This window comes from Benincasa hispida, chromosome 10, assembly GCF_009727055.1.
Source record: "Benincasa hispida cultivar B227 chromosome 10, ASM972705v1, whole genome shotgun sequence".
NCBI lineage: Eukaryota > Viridiplantae > Streptophyta > Magnoliopsida > Cucurbitales > Cucurbitaceae > Benincasa > Benincasa hispida.
In genome coordinates, this window is record NC_052358.1 from 9985030 (window position 1) to 10004687 (window position 19658).

Consider the following 19658-nt stretch of genomic DNA (forward strand, 5'->3'; position numbering starts at 1 on the left):
TCAAGTATAATATAGTACAGATCCTTGTTGTCCTTCTTTAATGTTGGAAGTGACTTTTGGGTTTAGGCCCATAACAAAAGTTAAAGGAGTGGAAGATTTTTGTCCCACATTGAAAAATTTAGCAATACTTAGAAGATATAAATACCAAGGCATGCTAGTATGAGTTCAAAGTATGTTTGTGGTGGAAGTATAACCTTTTCACAACAAACTAGACTATGACACATCAAGGTACTATGGTAACATACTTAGAAAATGTCAAAATATCATATGGAATTTGACTTAATTTTGTAAGTTCAGTGGTAGAATTACGTACATATAACATGCGAGATATAGAAGCAATGGAACTCTGGTTGAGAGGGTATTATCGTCTTTTGAAGGAGACAAGTGCCATTAGCCGAAGTTTTAATTTTTTGCGTGGAAAGGGGTAGTTTTGTAAGGAGAGGGGGCCAAGTGGTGTCAGTTTTCTCACTAGGAGGCTGAATTCAGTAGATCGCCGCTGCGTCCCACCGATCGCCTCCACCTTCCACTTTGCAATCCACTTTCGCAATCATGGGTTCCGGTCTCTCTTCTTCCTTCTCTTCGTTATTTCATTGCTTTCTTTTGTTTCTTTAATGGATTCTTCCACTGCTTAGGGTTTTAGCAAGTTGTTCGACTTCCTGCTGATCGACGCGTTTACATTGCCTGGCATTTAGTTTTTCTTTTTCTAATTTGATTAGTCTCTGCGAGTGTAGTTAACTGATTGAAGATTTCTGCATCATTTATGGTTTGAATTATTGTCTTACACATGAAAACCTGGCGGCTTCTTTCATCTCAGATGGGGGCGACGCATGTTCTTTTTTTATTTCCTTATAATTTGATTTATCGTCATTCGACTTGGTTGCTGTTGTTTCTTTTTCGTATCTTCTCTCATGAACGCTACCCGGGGAAGAACTAAGTTTGTTTACGTATTCATTAATGTCTTAAACTGCAAGGGCAGATGCGGATATGGAGGACTATGGTTTCGAATACTCGGACGATGAACCTGAAGAGCAGGACGTTGATATTGAAAATCAATACTACAACTCTAAAGGTACCTGGAATGTTGTCTTGAAGCTTTGCAATTGCATTATTTCTTGTCCTCTCCTGTTTGTAATAGCATCATTTGATCCAACTTGTTCATCAATAGGGTTGGTTGAAACGGACCCTGAAGGAGCTCTTGCAGGGTTTGCTGAGGTAGTACGCATGGAACCCGAGAAGGCAGAGTGGTAAGTGTGGTTGTGAATGCTTTGTTTCTGCTTGCTAGATTCTTGGACACAATTTTTTTTTTTTTTGGTTTTTGGATATTTGCGGTGACAGGCTGTGTTCTATAAGTTCTTAAAGTAATGGGGTGGTTAGGGTAGTTTAACTTTATTTTTGAAACGAATTTGTAGTTGATCTTCTCAATGACCGAGTTTACATGCTCTCTGAAAATAGAAAGCTTTGGATCAAAGAAAACATAATTTCTATCGTTGATCTTGATCCTATGTGGTATGGGATTCTTCATAGTAAATAATATGGCGTATTAAACAATTAACATCACGACCAAGATAGTCTCGAAAATGCTCTCTCCGTCCTCTCTCCCTCCACCTCCCCAAAACCCACCCATGACCTACCTTAAGATGCTTGCTGCCATGCTCCTCCTGCTTAACAACCAACCATCTCATCAACATGGCACAACCTACCCGCGTGATTTCCATTGAAAAGAAACTTTTCCCGATCGACATAGACTCATCTTCTTGAGGCACAAAAGTCTGCATAACAAAGAACAAAAGACAAGTCCTTCTCCATTATTGTCCCTCCGATGGATCACAGAGACCATAAGAACCCTCCATATTGCCCCATTAAACCAAAAATTCTTCGAGGAAATCAGAGTTGATGATGAAGTCATCTGGATAGAAAAAATCTCGAGCAAGAAAGGCTTCTCCATCGAACTGGTGAAACTAGACTACAATGGTGGGAGAAATCACATCATTGTTTTGTCGGGTGAACAACGCAAAGGCTGGAAACTCTTCACAGACCTCACCACTTTTAGATCTGACTCTAGCACCAACAATAATTTTGGCCAACAACCCACCTACAAGGAAGCCCTCTTTAATACGGCTGATGTGAACAACAAAGAGAAGCAAGAGATGCAAGAGAATAAAAACAACAAAGAGAAGAAATTAATGAGGCCAGAAACCTAACCAACCAACTACCACCATTCTCTCTTCTCTACCAACCCAATCCTCACCGACCTTGACACCTATCTTCACCCACAATATTGTGGTTATCAGAAGGAAAAACTTTCGTGATGATTGGTTCAAAATATTAAAGGCCGTACAAGCGGAAATCACAACCTATGGATCTCTTTCATCATTTCAGCCCAACAAGGCCATCTTGAGATGTGAAGATATGGAACAAACAAAAATCCTTGGAAAATACAATGGTTGGCAAAAGATCGGTTTTTACAAAGTCCTTTTCTCCCTTGGAGCCAAAATGTTTTTCACGAAGAACAAGTTGTCCCCTCTTATGGATGATGGATAAACGTGAAAGGACTCCCTTTTGACAAATGAACCTTAGAAACTTTCCAGTACATTGGGGAAGCCTGTGGAGGACTGATGGAAGTAGCAAAAAAGACCCTCAACAGAATGGATTTGATGGAGATCAATCTCAAAGTCAAGAGAAACCACTATGGTTTCCTCTCGGCAAAGATTTTGCTTCCCTCAACGTCCTCATCGGCCATAACTGTTACGATTGACCCGCTTTTTATTGCAGATTACCATATAGGGGTTATCGCTGGAATCCATGGCACTCTGGCCAAACTACCGGCAAAAATGGGCGCAAAGATTGTTAAATTTTCTAATTCCCCCGTTGATGTTGATCCTACACAGCAAAAGTACTCTGTTGGGATAGAATTTACTTAACAGAGGTAGCAAAGACTCAAAAGTAATGTTGACATATCAAAACAGTCTGTCATTGTCGGCCAAAATCCAGCCCTGGCACCTGACATTGCTTCCAAACAAAACCATCTGCTTAAAAAACCATTGGTCAATAATGCCTACCAGAGGAAACCCAATTACCCTTCAGCAACAATTCCCTCTCATCCCCTTTTGGTCAACCATTTGGGGCCCACCTGTCCTTCACCATCACCTCTTCTGAACCCATCCCTGGCCCCACCACCTCCTAACTCTATCTCGGGCCCCACAAATCAACCCTTGGCCTCAGCCCCCACACCTTTGGACCCTATCAGACCACAACCTACCCTCGCTGTCAGCCAAATTCAACCATGCCACCTGACTTTGCTTCCAAACAAAACCATATGCTTAAACAACTTGGTCAATAATACCTACCAGAGGAATTCCAATTGCCATTCAGCAACAATCCCTTCTCACCCCCTTTTGGCCAACCAATTGGGGCCCACCTGCCCTTCACCATCACCTCTTCTAAACCCATCCCTGGCCCCGCCACCTCCAAACTCTATCCCGAGCTCCACATTTCAACCCTTGGCCACAGCCCCACTCCTTTGGACCCTATCAGACCACAACCTACTCCTTTTATGGGAAACCATTCAACAATTCCCACCTCATCCTCCTCCCAACCAAACCTCGTTCTTCCACCCCCGTCCAAAATCCCACACATCAAACCAAAAAATGTTACTATCAACCATAACCAGTGTACTTTCATTGCTGGCAACAAATACTCCACAACTATCATCTCACATTCATCCAGATTGCTACCTCACTAGCCCACTTCAGAGTGCCCTGGGATCCCCCAGCCACAAAGACTCACATTGGCCAGACTCTCTCTTCCCCTCCACCTTACTATAACTCAGAGCCCATGAATCCTATGTCACACCTTGCTGCCCTGGCTTGAAGAATGTGGTCTCTGTATTCTGTCCATACCTACAAGAAAGAATAGAAACAAACTTACAGAAAAACAAAGTAGGGGCCTACGTGAAGTCAAGAATTTGGAATGCTCCATTTCTTATGAAAAGAAGGCTAAGGCCTTGAACAGGGAGGGCTCACAATCATCTTAATGTTAATTCTCTCTTGGAATGTCAGAGGTCTCAGATCATGGAAGAAAAGAGCCACCATCAAAAGACTAATCACCAAGCACAACCCAACAATTGTTATTCTCCAAGAAACCAAAAGCCACAATATCGACCTTGTTTTTATTAAATCTCTTTGGAGCTCTAGAGGGATCGAATGAACATCTATGGATGCAAATGGCTCTTCCAGAGGCATTATTATTATGTGGAACGCCCCATCCTTTAGTGCCTCTTCAATTACGAAAGGTGCATACTCCCTCACTGTCCTTTTCAATCTGGCTGATGGTTACAATTTCTGGTTAACAGGATCATTGGGGGAGATTTCAACCTCATTCGTTGGCCACATGAAAACTCCAATGGCTGCAGACCTAATAGAGATATGTTGGCCTTCAATTCCTTTATTGAGCAGCGGGAACTCATTGATATCCACCTCACAAATGGGAGATATACCTGTTCTGATTTAAGCATGTATCCCACACATACAAGAATTGATCGTTTCCTTTGTTCTGCTTCTATTATATCAAAATTCAGTGAAGCATCCATGAAAAGATTGGACAGGCCAACATTAGACCATTTTCCCCTTCTTTTAGCCCTTGGCAACCAAAATTGGGGTCCTGCACCTTTCAGATTTGAAAATGTGGTTAAACCACAAAGACTTCCTCCCTTTTGTTGATTCATGGTAGAGCAGCCACCATTAATTGGGCATCCTGGCCATGGCTTTAACCAAAGTTAAAGAGTCTGAAGTTGGCTATCAAAGCATGGAATTTATCCACTTTTGGAATCGTTGAAACACAGAGAGCTTCTCTACAAAAGGAATTGGCCTCCATTGATCAGGAATCTGAAAATGGTCCCATAACTTGTGATCTTGCTGATAGAAGACATTTGATTAGAAATCAGATCCTCTCCCTAAACGCAAATGAGGGATTAAAGTAGAGGCAAAAGTGCAAAACAAATTGGCTGATCAATGGAGATGAAAACACACCCTTTTATCACAAATTTGCTGCTGCAAAAAAGAGAAAAAACTGTATTACAGAAATTCTCAATGATCAGAGCTTAAGTTTGTTTAAAGACACTGATATAGAGGCTGAATTCATCTCTTTTTACAGAAATCTCTTCACCAGAAAACCAGGTAATCGAGTTATTCCTTATCCTTTGGAAGGGGATCCTATTAGCCATGACAAGCAAGTTTTTTGAGGCCCCCTTTACAGAATTTTGAGATTTGGACAGCAATCAAGGCTCTAGGCACTAACAAAACTCCGAGGCCTGATGGTTTCATATCAGAATTCTTTAAAAAAATCATGGAACACTCTAAAAACTGATTTAATTAGAGTGTTCCAGGATTTTTTTGAGAATGGAATCATCAATGCCAACGTGAACGAAACTTATATTTGCCTTATCCCCAAGAAAGTTGATGCCAAGAAGGTGGGAGATTAACGACCTATCAGCCTCACTACGGGCCTTTACAATATTATTGCTTGGGTTCTATCAAACCGCCTAAAAAAATCCTTCCATCTACCATCCCGGTCCATCAATCAGCCTTTGTGGAATGTAGACAAATTTTGGATGTCTCATTAATTGCTAACAAAATCATCGAAGATTGGCATGCAAAGAAAATTAAAGGGGTGGCCATCAAGCTCGACATTGGGAAAGCTTTCGATAAGGTGGATTGGGATTTCCTTGATGAATTGTTAATTGCAAAGGGTTTTGGCACAAGATGGAGACAATGGATCAAAGGCTGCATATCTTCCAAAAATTTCTCCATCATTATAAATGGCAAACCTTGGGGGAAATTTAAAGCAACTAGGGGCCTTAGACAAGGTGACCTATTATCACCCTGGGTAAAATTTCCAACATATGATTGTAAGGTTGGGATATGGCATACCACATATTTAGGTCTGCCCCTTTATGGAAAACCAACAACAATTACCTTTTGGCAGCCAATTTTTGACAAAATTGACAAGAGACTTCACTCTTGGCAACACAACTTACTTTCAAAAGGAGGTAGACTGACCCTTCTGAAAGCAACCTTATCTAATCGACCTGCCTACTATTTATCCCTCTACCATGCCCCTGGGAAAATTATTGATGCCACTGACAGATGTTTTAGAAACTTTCTTTGGTCGGGTCACAGGGATAGCAAACTATCTCATTTATTAAAATGGGACAAATTGAAGAAATCTTTGGATGAAGGGAATTGGGATCACTGATATTAAACAACAAAACAAAGCCCTCCTTGCCAAATGAATTTGGCGTTTTCATTTGGAGAAAAACGCCCTTTGGAGGATCTTAATCAAAGCCAAATATGGATCACACCATTTTGATCTCAAGGTTGCCGAACACAAAAGCTTATCAACCAGAAGCCTTTGGAAACACATCCTGCATCAAATGGACCTTATTTATGGGAATCTACAGTGTGAGATTGGTGATGGTTCCTCTACAGTGTTTTGGACAGACTGTTGGCTTGCTGGTTCTGCCCTAAAACAGACCTTTCCTAGGCTCTATCGGCTATCTACCTCAAAAAATATTTCTATTAAGGAGGCTTGGAATGCTACAAATTGTTCTTGGTCCTTAAACTTTAGAAGAAACCTTAAAGAAGATGAGATTGCAGAATGGGCTGCTCTTACTCATCTTAGCCACACTAGTTTCAATACAAAGTCTTTATACTCTTCCCTCATATCCAACCCACTCTCACCTTCAACTGGCCTTTTCAGGAAATTGTGGAGCTGTCCCTGCCCAAAGAGAGTTAAATTCCTCCTATGGGAAATCACTAACTCTTGTCTAAACACTATGGACAGATTACAAAAACGATGCCCTTGGATCCACCTATCTCCCTCATGGTGCTGCCTTTGTCAAATGAACAATGAAGATGCCCCACATGTTTTCTTTGATTGCCCTTTCTTTAGAGGGATATGGATGGAAGTCTTTTCTGCTTTCAACTAGTCTGTGGTCCTTCCAAATGATTTGCAAAGTTGGTTTCACCTACTAATCGGCTGGACTCCTTTCAAAACTGACAAAGAACGCCACTGGTTAAGCATCATTTGTGCTGTTTTGTGGAAGATTTGGGATGAAAGAAATGCTAGAATTTTCCAAGACAAGGCTAAGACAACAAAGGGCATTATTGATACTATCATACACAAATTTTTTTGTGCAAAGATTTACCGGCTATACACAATCACAATTTTTCTTTCCTTGTTGCAAATTGGAAATACCTTTTGCACTCCCTTAGAAAGGGTCTTTTTGTACACCCAATGATTGGGGTCCTTGTGTACCAATGGATACCCATGGATTTCATTAATCAATGAAATTGTTTTCTTATCCAAAAAAAAAAAGAAAATGGTAAATAATATGGCCCTTTAGATTTTATCGTCACTCGACCAGAGCTCATTAGTTGCTCTTTGAAATTTTCGTTTGAAAGCCTCAATATTTTATATTTGATGATACTTCTGTGAAATTACTGTCTCTCTCTCTATTCTACCTAGAATTGTATCTCAGTTCTACCTCTGGCGTTGTGACTTTTTCCCCCTCCCCGTTTTCTGTTTTGGATTCGCTAGGGGCTTCAAGGCTCTCAAGCAAACTGTCAAGCTTTATTATAGACTGGGGAGGTATAAAGAAATGATGGATTCATATCGAGTGATGCTTACCTACATAAAATCAGCAGTGACCCGTAATTATAGTGAAAAATGTATAAACAATATCATGGATTTTGTATCTGGATCAGCAAGTCAGAGCTTTGGCCTCTTGCAAGAATTTTATCAAACCACTTTGAAAGCCCTTGAAGAGGCAAAAAATGAGGTAAGAAAATGATTCTGCTTTTACCCTTTCGTGCATTCTCTAATCACGATGCCTTATGTTCTGTTGCTCTCCTGTGGTGTAGAGGCTTTGGTTCAAAACCAATTTAAAGCTCTGCAAGATTTGGTTTGATATTGGTGAATATGGTCGAATGATTAAGGTGACTTTCTTTTTCTTTCCTTTTTTTCCTAAAAAAAAAAAAAAGAAAAGAAAGAAGAAGAGTGTTTTATATTTTTTTTGCATGTTATATGATCAATCAAATTCAATTTGACCTCAGATTTTGAAGGAACTCCATAAGTCCTGTCAAAGAGAAGATGGTACTGATGATCAAAAGAAAGGAAGTCAACTTTTGGAAGTGTATGCAATTGAGATTCAAATGTATACTGAGACTAAAAATAACAAAAAGCTCAAGGTAATGATCCTGTAGCAATCTCGTCCATTCCATTCTGAGTAGCATGATATTGTGTATTATATGTCAGATGCACCTTTTTTCTAGTGCTAGCTCTGTGTAATTACATCAAAATTATTGATAGATTTCCAATAAGAGGAAATATAGACTGAGCATCCGCACACGGTTAACCTCACTTTCCACTACTCTAAAAGTCCTATTTGTTTGAAGCCAAACTCTCCTCCCCCACCCCACCCCAAAATTGGTCTAATAGTAGCCTTTATCCAGATAACTTAAATTTTCTTCTTAATGTGGTGTGATATAAAACTGAGGAGAGGAACCCCTTGAAAGATCTTCTTAGAGCCACAAACATAAGAAAGGAATTTTAAGCAGCTTGTTCCAAGCCCAAGGGAAGAGGGGGAAATGGAAACGAAGGGGAACCCAAGGGTTCAGCAGTTTCTTCTCTTTTCTTGCACAAACAACACTAGTGGGGAGAAGGAAAACCATTAAGATTCATGGTCTGAATTTTGTCAGTCTGTATTATAATCTCCCAACGTAGTGCTGGAACATCCACAGGAGGAGACATCTCCTGGATGGAGAGATTCAATAATGGGTTGACCTCTCAAACAAACTCTATAATATTTTCCCTGAACACCACGATGATGCTAATAGATGGATCTGAGTTCTACTATTTTCTGACCCTTTGTTTGGCTGGGTGGTTCCTTGTTCTCCAGAGTGAGTGTCTTTTGGTGTAGGTGTTCTGTCCCTTGAAGCGCCAGGCTAGTTTGGCAATCAAATCCATCCCTTGGCTAGTTTTGTTGGACAAAAATCTACAAAGCAACAGCCGAACAAGAGGAGCGACCCAGAAATTAAAATTAGCTATACAAGAAAAGACTCCAGTCCGAAAGGAAAATGCGTAAAGGACAATTACAAATTTCTTTGGAAACGAACACCCAAAGAGAAGCATAAAAACTGGTTTGTTCATATGGCTCATTGATAAAAACAGATGTTTGAACCTTGAGATGTTTTTCAAAATTATAATTTGTTGAATGGAGGCTTTAAGAGTTATGGGTTAGCAATTGTAGTGTTGGCTCTGTATATTCTTTTGCCCGGTTTGTCTTGGTATCTCTCTGTCTCTATCTGATGATCAGTTGAACTCCCTAACAAGCTCTTCTTTGGCAGTATATAATTGTTATTTTGATCTTGAATACTTTCCCCTTGCGTTTGCTGGTTATTATGATGCAGCAATTATACCAGAAAGCTCTTGCAATCAAGTCAGCCATACCCCATCCACGAATTATGGGAATAATTCGGGAGTGTGGAGGAAAGATGCACATGGCAGAACGTCAATGGCCAGAAGCAGCGACTGATTTCTTTGAGGCTTTTAAGAACTATGATGAAGCTGGGAACCAAAGGCGTATCCAGTGCTTGAAGTATGCTCTCTTTCCATTTTCTTATTGTCCTTGCTCTTTGTTACTGCCAGGATCTATAATTATATCAAAACTGAATTTTGTAGAATTTGTATATTGAACACTGGCATCAAAGACATGAGAACTAGGCACATAAATAACCACTGGTTTTTAACCATCTCATGTACAACTCAAACAACTAAGCAATCTAACAAACTCATGACTAATACAAACGCACAGTCAATACAATTTACAGCTTGCGATGAACTTTTTCCGGAAAGAAACCAAGTTTTTTGTTAATGAGATGAAAACTACATAGATACAGCAACTTGCAGCTACCAAAAATTTGAACTCCCCATTAACAATATTTGGCAAGGGGCTACTTTTAGTGTCAGAGTTCCACCGCCTATGGTTATCATTAGAAGTTTACGGGATCTTCTAGTCCTCGTGCTCAGGTGGTTAAGTTTCTGTTGCATTTAAACAAACTAACGCATAGTATTGTGGAAGGTTTTTTCTTGTTCTCTTTTAGTGTCATGCTCTGTCTCTGGCATCCATTTCATTCAAGTAATCAATTTCAGCTCCCCCCCCCCCCCCCAAAAAAAAAAAAAAAAAAAAAAAAAAAAAAAAAAAAAAAACAAAAATCAAAACAAAACAGATATCTAGTTTTGGCTAATATGCTGATGGAATCTGAAGTCAATCCATTCGATGGTCAAGAGGCAAAACCGTAAGTTTCAACTATTGAGTTCTGCTTCAAGTTTCCTTTGTTCTCCCCCTGATATCTAGATTGCAGGTATAAAAATGACCCCGAGATTTTGGCAATGACTAATCTTATTGCAGCATACCAAAGGAATGAGATACTGGAGTTTGAGAAGATTCTCAAGGTAACTGTGAGAGAGAAGTATATGTATGCATTTTTCAGCTCTCTACCCCCTCCTCCCTCCAGTTTCGAAATCCTGGTTTTTGATTTATTTGTTCTTTTTACAGAGCAATAGAAGGACAATAATGGATGATCCATTCATTCGAAATTACATTGAAGATCTGTTGAAGAATGTCAGAACCCAAGTGTTACTCAAACTTATCAAGCCTTACACAAGAATCAGGATTCCATTTATATCAAAGGTGACAGCTTTAGTTGCTTGTGTGTGTGTCTTTCCTATTCCTTTCTGAAGCCAACTTGCACAATTTCTTGATATATCCAGTGTGGGGTTGAAACTTATCAACCCTTGCACAACTTGCAGAGTGTCTCGTGTGTGGGGTTTAGAAAAAAGTTCTTTTTTTTAAAAAAAAAAGGAGAAGAGAAGAAGAAGCAGATTACGAGTTTTGTTTTTCCTCTAACTTGTCCCTTTTAAGAAATCATTGAATGGGGTTGTTACCATTGCCTAGATCCCATAGGATGAACTGAAAAGTGAACACCTTTCCAATTGTTGTTAATATTTTATTACGAATAATTCAGATGTATCCATTTTTTTTATTCTTATAGAAAAATATTAGAAAAAGGAATTAAGAAATGCAGAATGTGATTGGAAAATTTTGGTACTTATCAGGAACTCAATGTGCCGGAGAAAGATGTTGAGCAATTATTGGTTTCACTAATCCTGGATAATCGCATTGATGGTCACATTGATCAAGTCAATCGGCTTTTGGAACGTGGTGACAGGTATGTTCTTTTTGGATATTTCAATCTCATTTTGCCAACTTATACAGCAACTTGAGGAATATAAAGCGTAAATGGTAACCCCTGCAGGTCAAAGGGAATGAAGAAGTATACTGCCATAGATAAATGGAATACCCAGTTGAAATCCCTCTTCCAAACTGTCAGCAACCGAGTGTATTGAGTCTTATTGGATGACCTAATTGTTGTTACATTTACATCTACAAGGAGTGTTGAGGAACCTCCCGAGTCTATTTTTTTGTGTTAAATTTTACGCCTTGTCTGTTTAAAGCACAATGCGAATGACACTGTAACGCCACTGTTCTTTGGAAGCGCTATCACCTAGAAAGAGCCACACATTATCATCGAACATCTTCCAGGTAAACTCATGTATAGAAAATTAGATCTACGTTCTCTCGAAATTCAAGAATTGCCCACGCCTAGATGTAATGATAATAAGGACGGTGGAAGTGTAATAGAATTAGAAATGTTCTTGAGGGATAAACAACTTGATTTGAGATGGTATTTGAGGGCTTCTTGAACAATAGGTGTGCGCTTTGGACCATAACTAGGAGCCTCAAATTCTTGCAAGACTTGGAAAAAAAAAAGACAAATAAAGCAATGCCTCGGTGATTCTCTTGCAATCCATTGCGCACATGCTTGAGGGGGGGGGGGGGGGGGGGGGAACCGAAAGAAGGTTTTGTCATTTTCTTACTGAGGTGTTTACTTTGTCAACCATTCCTGCTAGTGCAGAATTGTGGCCACATGTGTTGGGCGGTTCAATTTGACCAAATCAAATAGCTTCAAATCTTCGTTTATTATTATTGCATTTATTATACAGGGAATGACGGAGGCTATGGATGTGTGGTTGATTTTAAGGTCACATTTAAGTAATTGTAATGGAATTTCATTCCTAGACCATACATAATAGGCTAGAATTGTAAATGTAATTAGATTATTTTTTATCATGTTTATTTAGAATTATGAATCTACCATATTTCCTATTGTTGGTTACTGTTTGATCCTTAATTGTAACAGTAAATGTGAAAGATTCATACTTTTTATACTATAATGATACATTAATGATAAGAATAATGTAATTTTGAAACATAAATATATTGATAACTTTTTGTTCATCAATTAGTTTGTGTTTTTTTAATTACAAATTGGACAATGAGCTCCATGTTACAAAGTATGGAATACAATATAAAAAATAACAAATGAAATATATTGGAGTCCGCTTTTTAGATACATATCATTTATTCTTTGGTGTAAGCATAACCTAAGTTCAAACTTTACTCAAGGTAATGATTTTTTTGGTTTTTATTTAATTTTTAGAAATTTTGCCGTTTTAGCTTTTCATTGATTTTAGTCTTGAACTTGGCCTGTGCTATACAAGATTTTTGTGGAACGAAAATTGAAAAAGATAATTATACAAGGGTTTTTTCGTTTTCCTTTTTTCCTCCTCTCCTGGAGTTGGATTGTACAGTTTACGTAAATTTCTATATTTAGGACTTGGTGGCTTCTGCAATGAAGAACATGTCGAAGACATAATACCATCGAAATGTTTGAATGCGATATAACAAATTAACTGTGAATTAAAAATGGTAGGATAAAAATTAAATGACTACCTACCTAAAATGTATAAATAAGGTAATCAGTTGTTTGTCACCACATGTTTGCTGGAAACACGGGTCTTTTTCTCCACCTCTTGATTCTCAATTTGTTTATCCTTTTTTGCCAATCTTATATATTATTCTTTTCACCGTTATTTTGTCACTTACATCAACTTTGATCTTGTAATTTTTTTAAAAATATACTTTAGTTTACGTACATTAATTAACCTTATGCCTATTTCATCATTAGTGGACAATGTTACTTTTATTGGAAAGAATGGCTTGAGTAGATTAACTTATTTAAAACAAGCTACCATACCAATGTCAATGTCATCCCTCAAATTTACATATATTTAAAAATCTCAAACAAATGTTAGTTTTTTCTATCATGTAACTTAGTTACTCAATAATAACTCGAACTTTGTATAATTAAAGGAAATTGGTGGGTAGGGGTCACATCAATTTGTTTAGCTTTTGCATTCTATTGTCTTCCTTAGTTTTTCTTTATATCATTCCCATTTGAAAAGAGTGGGACATAACTTCTTGCAAGAAAGAGATCAAAACGAAATTGACAGGACTCAAGTAAGTTTGTTACTCCAAAACATTTTTAAATACAAAAAAAAAGAAAGAAGACAATTTGTGGTACAAGAAGAATACCAAGACTGTTTACTTTGCCAGAGAGAATATAGTCAGAAAACATGCATGTTCAATAATGCCAAAAGAAAGTTTGAAAGATTTGATAAAAAGTACATTCTCTAAGAGACGATGTAGTGTTTTTAAACATAAAATAAATAAATAAACAAAATAAACAAAAAGGGGATTACAAAAAAAAAAAAAAAAAATGATTTGCATGTGGAGTGGCTGTGCTTTACAGTGGAGAGATTGGATGCATGCTTGAAGATCTTCGTCTTTTGTACCATGAGGTGTAAGAAAAGTTTTTTTTTTTTTAAATAAAAAAAAAACCTTTTATTTATTTTAATAACCAACGAGAAAGAGTTGGGAGGCAACCTCTCGAGTGACAAGGGTATAAGTCTAAACAAGTCGAGTTGTGTAGATGTTAAAAAAGATATAATAAGTATAAATTGAATGAATGCATTATAAATTGAATGAATTCAATCATTATTTATGGGACGTGAGGCACATAGGGTAGAGTTAAATTTGAGTTAATAAGTTGGAGTTCTGAGATTGAATTCCTCGATAATTATAAAAAATGGATTAAAAAAGTAAGATGAAGTTTGTATACATGAGATTTTCGGATAAACATGTTTCGTGTAGTTGAACTTGTGTTTATATTGATTTGATGCGTCGATCTTTGATACTTGATCCTCTAATTCTCTCTCAGTTGAATGTGTACACTTGATTTGAAGAAGCGGAATGTGTGATATTCTTGAAGTTGAAGTCATGAAAGAACGTTCATATTTTCAAACGACTTGAGCTTCAAGGAATAGTTCAGTCTTTAGGATTGTAAGAGTCTTCGGATTGTTGGAAAAATTCTCTCTAGGCTCTCTATAGTCTAAAATTTGTGAAACATTCAAATGAAAAGAGAACTCTTCTATTTAGGAATTATTAGAATTTCAATCCCTTTTCAAAACTTATTATCATAAATGTCAAAATTCTTTGATATTTTCATATATAACATTTAGCGGGTGTTTGGGGACTAAAATGAGATGAGATGGCATCCTATATCAACTTATTGTTTGGGACCCAATATCTTATATCACCAATTTCATATGTCCTACTACTTTGAGTTGGAACAGTGTATTGCACGTTTTCTACCGATTTTGTATGTCACTCTTCTCCCTTTTCTTCCCTCACGCGTTTCTGTTCCCTCTCTTCCCTTACACCATTCTCTCTTCTCCCTCTTCTTCCCTCACGTCTTTCTCTTTTCTTTGCAAATCTCTCAGACACCCACCCTCTCCAGCCAACTGCCTCTTCTCTCCCCTTTCCCTCACGCGTTTCTCTTTCCTCAGATTTCTCATATCAAACCATCAGATATGAAACCCTAACGTCAAACCCTTCTCAGATCTCTCATCTCAAACCTCAGATCCAAAACCCTATCATCAAATCTTTAGATCTCTCATCTCAAACCCTCATATCTGAAACCCTATCGTTAATCCCTCAGATGTCTCATCTCAAACTCTATCGTCTAACCCTCAGATCTTTTGTTTCATTGATTCATTCCCTGTATACAGATCTCTCAATTTTTTTATAGCTTTTCGACTGATTTGTTGATTTTCAGATCAGTCTCCTTCCCCCTTGCCGCTTCAATGAAAAGCTCAACAAGCCCCTTATCACATTGATGGTCCTTCTTTCACCTACAACTTATTCTACATTTTGATTTTGATCGTTGGTTCTCTTTTGGGTTGTCGATCGTTGAATTCATGGTAGAGAGCTGTTTGAAGACATTGAAGCTCGGTGGGGGGAGAATACCATCCACCTTAGGTTTGTTTTCTAAACCCTAAGAGGTTGATGATGAGTTATTTTGTATGAATATTTCTTCATAAAGTCTCGATTTTATGTTGTTGTTCTCTGATATATTTCATTTTTTATGTTATGAAATTGTAATTTTTTTTTAATTTTCAATTTTATTCGTATGAATCCCAATTTGGCAGTTGGTTGTTTTCTTTTTCTCTATTGTGTTTGAACTCTGTTTAATTATGTATTCCAACTCATTGTTGTGTTTGAACTCTTTGTTAAGTACGATTGAACTATATGTTGAATTTCATTGTTATTTTTTTAATTGCCTGTTATGCTTCTTTTTTCTTTTTTGTTCTAAACTTGCAATTTTTTTTTTTAATTTTCAATTTCATTCATATGAATTCCAATTTGTATCAATTAGTAGTTTGCTTTTCCTCTGTCATGTTTGAACTCTCAATTGTGTTTAATTATGTGTTCGAACTCTCTGCTGTGTTTAAACTCTTTGTTGAGTATGATTCAACTATCTGTTGTGTTTCATTGTCATTTTTTTTTTAATTATCTGTTATGTTTCTCTCTTCTTTTCTTTTTTTTTTCTCTTTTTTTTTTATGTTCTAAAATTGCATTTTCTTTTAAAAAAAATCAATTTCATTCATATGAATTCCAATTTGTATCAAATGCTACACTTGCTTGATTACTTCCTTTTCAGTCTAATTCGAATGCAATGTTCAGTTCTGTGTGTACTTTTCAATATTGCAATGACTCACCTACTTTTATTTATTGATTTTGTTTGCTGAACTACACAATGATTTATTTTTGTTTTCGTCCAATTCCAATGGAATGTTTAACTTCTGTTTACTATTGTCATTTGTGCTTCATAATTTTTCTGTGTACTTTTCAATATTTTCCATTGCTACTTATTTTGCTCATTCAATGGTCCATTCATTTTTATTTAATGCTTTTGTTTGCTGATTGAACTCTACCTATTTTTTTTTTCATATATACTAATGACTCAACGGCACCATGATTCAACCACTTCGTGAAATGAATTGAGTTAATTTATTTATGATTTATAAAAGTAAAACTGAGGCCTGTCAAATCTATATTTAATTTATTCTGATTTTTTTGGGCTTCTATTAAATGTTACACCACCCACCTCCTCATCTCTTCCCTATATAATCTCCTCCTCATCACCTTCAATAATTCGAGAGTCCTCCATGTCCAAGATTTTTTTTTTCCCAATTTGGTCAGTTGTTTCCATCAACCATACTTTTCTTTTTATTTTCTTATTTTCCACTTTCTAACTTTTGTTTGATGAGTGGTAGGGTGCCATTGTGTTCTTTCACCGGTTGAAGGTGTTAAAATATGGAAAGTTCTATCCTCTTAATTATTATGGTTTGTTATCCTAATATATCCATCATTTTTTGTTTCAACTTTAATTTCAAATTTGATCTTGCAACCCTTGGACGCTCCACTCATAAATAACATACGATTAACAAAGGTATCACCTTTCTTTCTTAAAAAAGTTCCTTTATTAAATAATTCATCCATTTTTTATATTGACTTGTTTCATTGTTCTTGTTGCGCAACCCAAACTAATCCAACCTTCCGTTAATTTGAGGTTTGTGTTACTTTATATACCCAGTTTTACAGTCCACTCTCCTTATAGTACGTTTTTTTTTTAATTATTTACACATATTTTCGACATTTGATTTATTGTAACTTTTTGTTGTTTATTCCGTAATTTTTTTTTAATTGATAAGCACCATATATCGTTGATAATTGTATGTTTAGAATTTGATAATTTATTGGACATTTTGTATGCATTTTATATGCATACTGTTTGTGAAGCTCAATAGTTTTATTTCTGTTATACAATAACCATACAATCTAAATTAGAAAATAGTTAATTGTAGAAAATTGTAGATTTGAAAGCTCATAAAATTAATTGTAGGTATATGTTTTAAAAAATAAATAGTTATTTCTGTTTTTAAAAATAAAATTGAATCATAACAACATCATACTTGATTGTAGGTTTGAAGACATGTTTTTTTAAAAAAAAAAAAAATTGGAAATGAGAATTTAGAGATTTATAAATTCAACTTCATAAAATCTTCTAAGTTTGGCAATTTGGAGATTTATAAATTTAATTAACTTTACATTAATTAAACTGTTTTTTTGGAGAAGTTATGATGTTTTCATTCAAATCATAAGCAAAAGTAAAGAAATATTTCCATAATAATAAGTGCCAAATTGAAATCAAACTTGTAAAATAATTACTTTTTATGCAATAAGTATAATGACCATCAGTAGAGATATCGTATAATATATGCAACTAATAGAAGTCAAACTTGTAAAATAATTGTTTTTGTTTAAAAGGATTTTTTTTCTTTATCAAATGATTCCAAATAGTTGTTTAAACTTTCAAAATCAACTAATAGAAATCAAACTTGTAAAATAATTACTTTTGTTCATAGGGAATTGTTTTTCTTCTTTATCAGAATGATTCCAAATAGTTGTCTAATCTTCCCAAATCAATTAATAGAAATCAAACTTGTAAAATAATTGATTTTGTTTAAAAGGAATTTTGAAAGGAAAGATCCAAAACTAAAATCTAGACCATAACTCATGATTGTAAAAAACATGTCTACTTAATAAAATTCAATCAAAATTTTATTCAAACAAACTATGGGTAGAATTATGGTATAAAAAAATTTCAAAATAAACAAGTAGATCATTTGAACAGATCCTTTTAGAGTTAGAAAAACTGCAGTAGATACCCCTGATATCTTATATCAACTCTACACCCTCAAACACAGACATATGAACTCAGAAAAAATAACTTTGCACCCCAAACACAGACATATAAACTCTACAAACATTAAACTTCCCAAACATATGAACTTTAGACATCCTATATCAATTTTGCAACCCAAATATCCCTTTAATAGATTTTCAGACAAAATTTCCCCTAGTGGTGGGTGGCTGGAGAGAGATGTGCATTGGATTTTTTTTTTTCCAAACATCCTTAATGATGAAGAGAGAAAATACATTTATTTTATAGTATTAATTAGTTGATATTTTCTTCACATTTTAAATTGGAGAGAGAAATGCATTTAATATGATTTTATTTTTCATTTAACCCATTTCACGTATCAAGCAACTAATTTTACTGATGGATTCATATTATTTTTAAATATACCTTTGTGTAAGCTTTCGATTTCTTTTCCCTCCACTTAGTCTAAAAGATCACTAAACAATCACTTGAGCTAAGGATGTATGATGGACGCATACTTGGATGTTGGAGGGTAAGGATTTGGTTAAGTGTTTAGACTATACCTTGAAAGTGGGTGTGGTACTTAGGAAAATTTCTAAGTATGAGAACTATGCATTAAGTTTAGGAGAAACTTTAGAAGTGAAGCATGCATTGGACTAGAAGAGAGGGAGGTAGAAATTTAGCCAATGGTTGGGAGGAGAAGGTTGAACACATGGTCCATTGGAGAAGTGGAAATTTGACTAAGTGTTAGTAGGAAGGAGTAGGACTCAACAATGGTAGCATAGTTGAGCAAGTCCAATTTAGTATCCTAAGGCAGGAAGTGTAGTCGAAGTATGTTAGGCTCAAATCTTGTAAAACAAGAGCAAACAAAAAAAAAATGTCTAGGGAGCTTGTGCATAGGTAAAACCTTACTCCAAATTACATCTTGAAGCATTGGACGCATGCTTTGGTCAAGGAAAAACCAATCTGGACACATGTTAAGTTAAAGAAGACCACCTGGGATGTATCTAGGGTTAGGCTACATAAATGGACTTAGGAAATCTTGAGAAGGTGAAAGTTGGTTACATGTTAGATGCAAGACAAGGAAACCTAAATACATAGGACACTATCTTGGACACATGCCTTGAAGTAAGAAAGTTTGGTAGCATGTCGTGGGAGTATGGAACTAAGTATTAACATTAGACAAGGGGAAGGTCATCTTGGATGCATGACCTTAAGAAGTTGACTTAGACACATGAAGAATACATTAGGTGCATACAAAGAAGAATGAGAGAATGTAAGCATTTGAGAAAAGAAACCATGTTGGAAGCAGCCTTGAAACCATGGTGGCATATGCGTTGAACCTGAGAAGTTGATATGGGTGCATGAAAAGGGAAACATGCTTCCAAAAAGAGGTAGGTGGATGCGTCTAAGAAGAGTTTGTTTGGGGAGATTGGCCAAATTGACAAATAGAGAGAAAAGGTGGCTAATTCAGAGGAAGTTTTGATTAAGTCCAAGTAGGAGGTGACCACCTATTAAGCAAGGAAATACAAAAAGCTGGTGAAGACACCTCAAAGAATGTGTGTGCTG

At 36.3% G+C, this 19658-nt stretch overlaps 1 protein-coding gene across 1 annotated transcript; it reads left to right on the forward strand.

Annotated features, from left to right (window-relative positions):
• The first annotated feature begins 401 nt into the window (after positions 1-401).
• LOC120088258 (COP9 signalosome complex subunit 2) lies at positions 402-11926 on the forward strand. The gene is made up of 12 exons (XM_039045412.1): positions 402-559; positions 977-1069; positions 1166-1244; positions 7597-7837; positions 7920-7994; positions 8112-8246; positions 9468-9655; positions 10287-10355; positions 10422-10512; positions 10616-10750; positions 11176-11288; positions 11376-11926. The coding sequence occupies exons 1-12, from the start codon at positions 550-552 to the stop codon at positions 11464-11466; spliced, it is 1320 nt and encodes a 439-aa protein (XP_038901340.1). The 5' UTR covers positions 402-549; the 3' UTR covers positions 11467-11926.
• The last annotated feature ends 7732 nt before the right edge of the window (positions 11927-19658 follow it).

Bases quoted from the DNA above. Each gene is read 5' to 3' on its own strand.
- LOC120088258 (XM_039045412.1), top strand. The intron at 1,070-1,165 runs GTACCTGGAATG...GTTCATCAATAG, and splicing joins TCAATACTACAACTCTAAAG to GGTTGGTTGAAACGGACCCT. The intron at 7,995-8,111 runs GTGACTTTCTTT...ATTTGACCTCAG, and splicing joins AATATGGTCGAATGATTAAG to ATTTTGAAGGAACTCCATAA.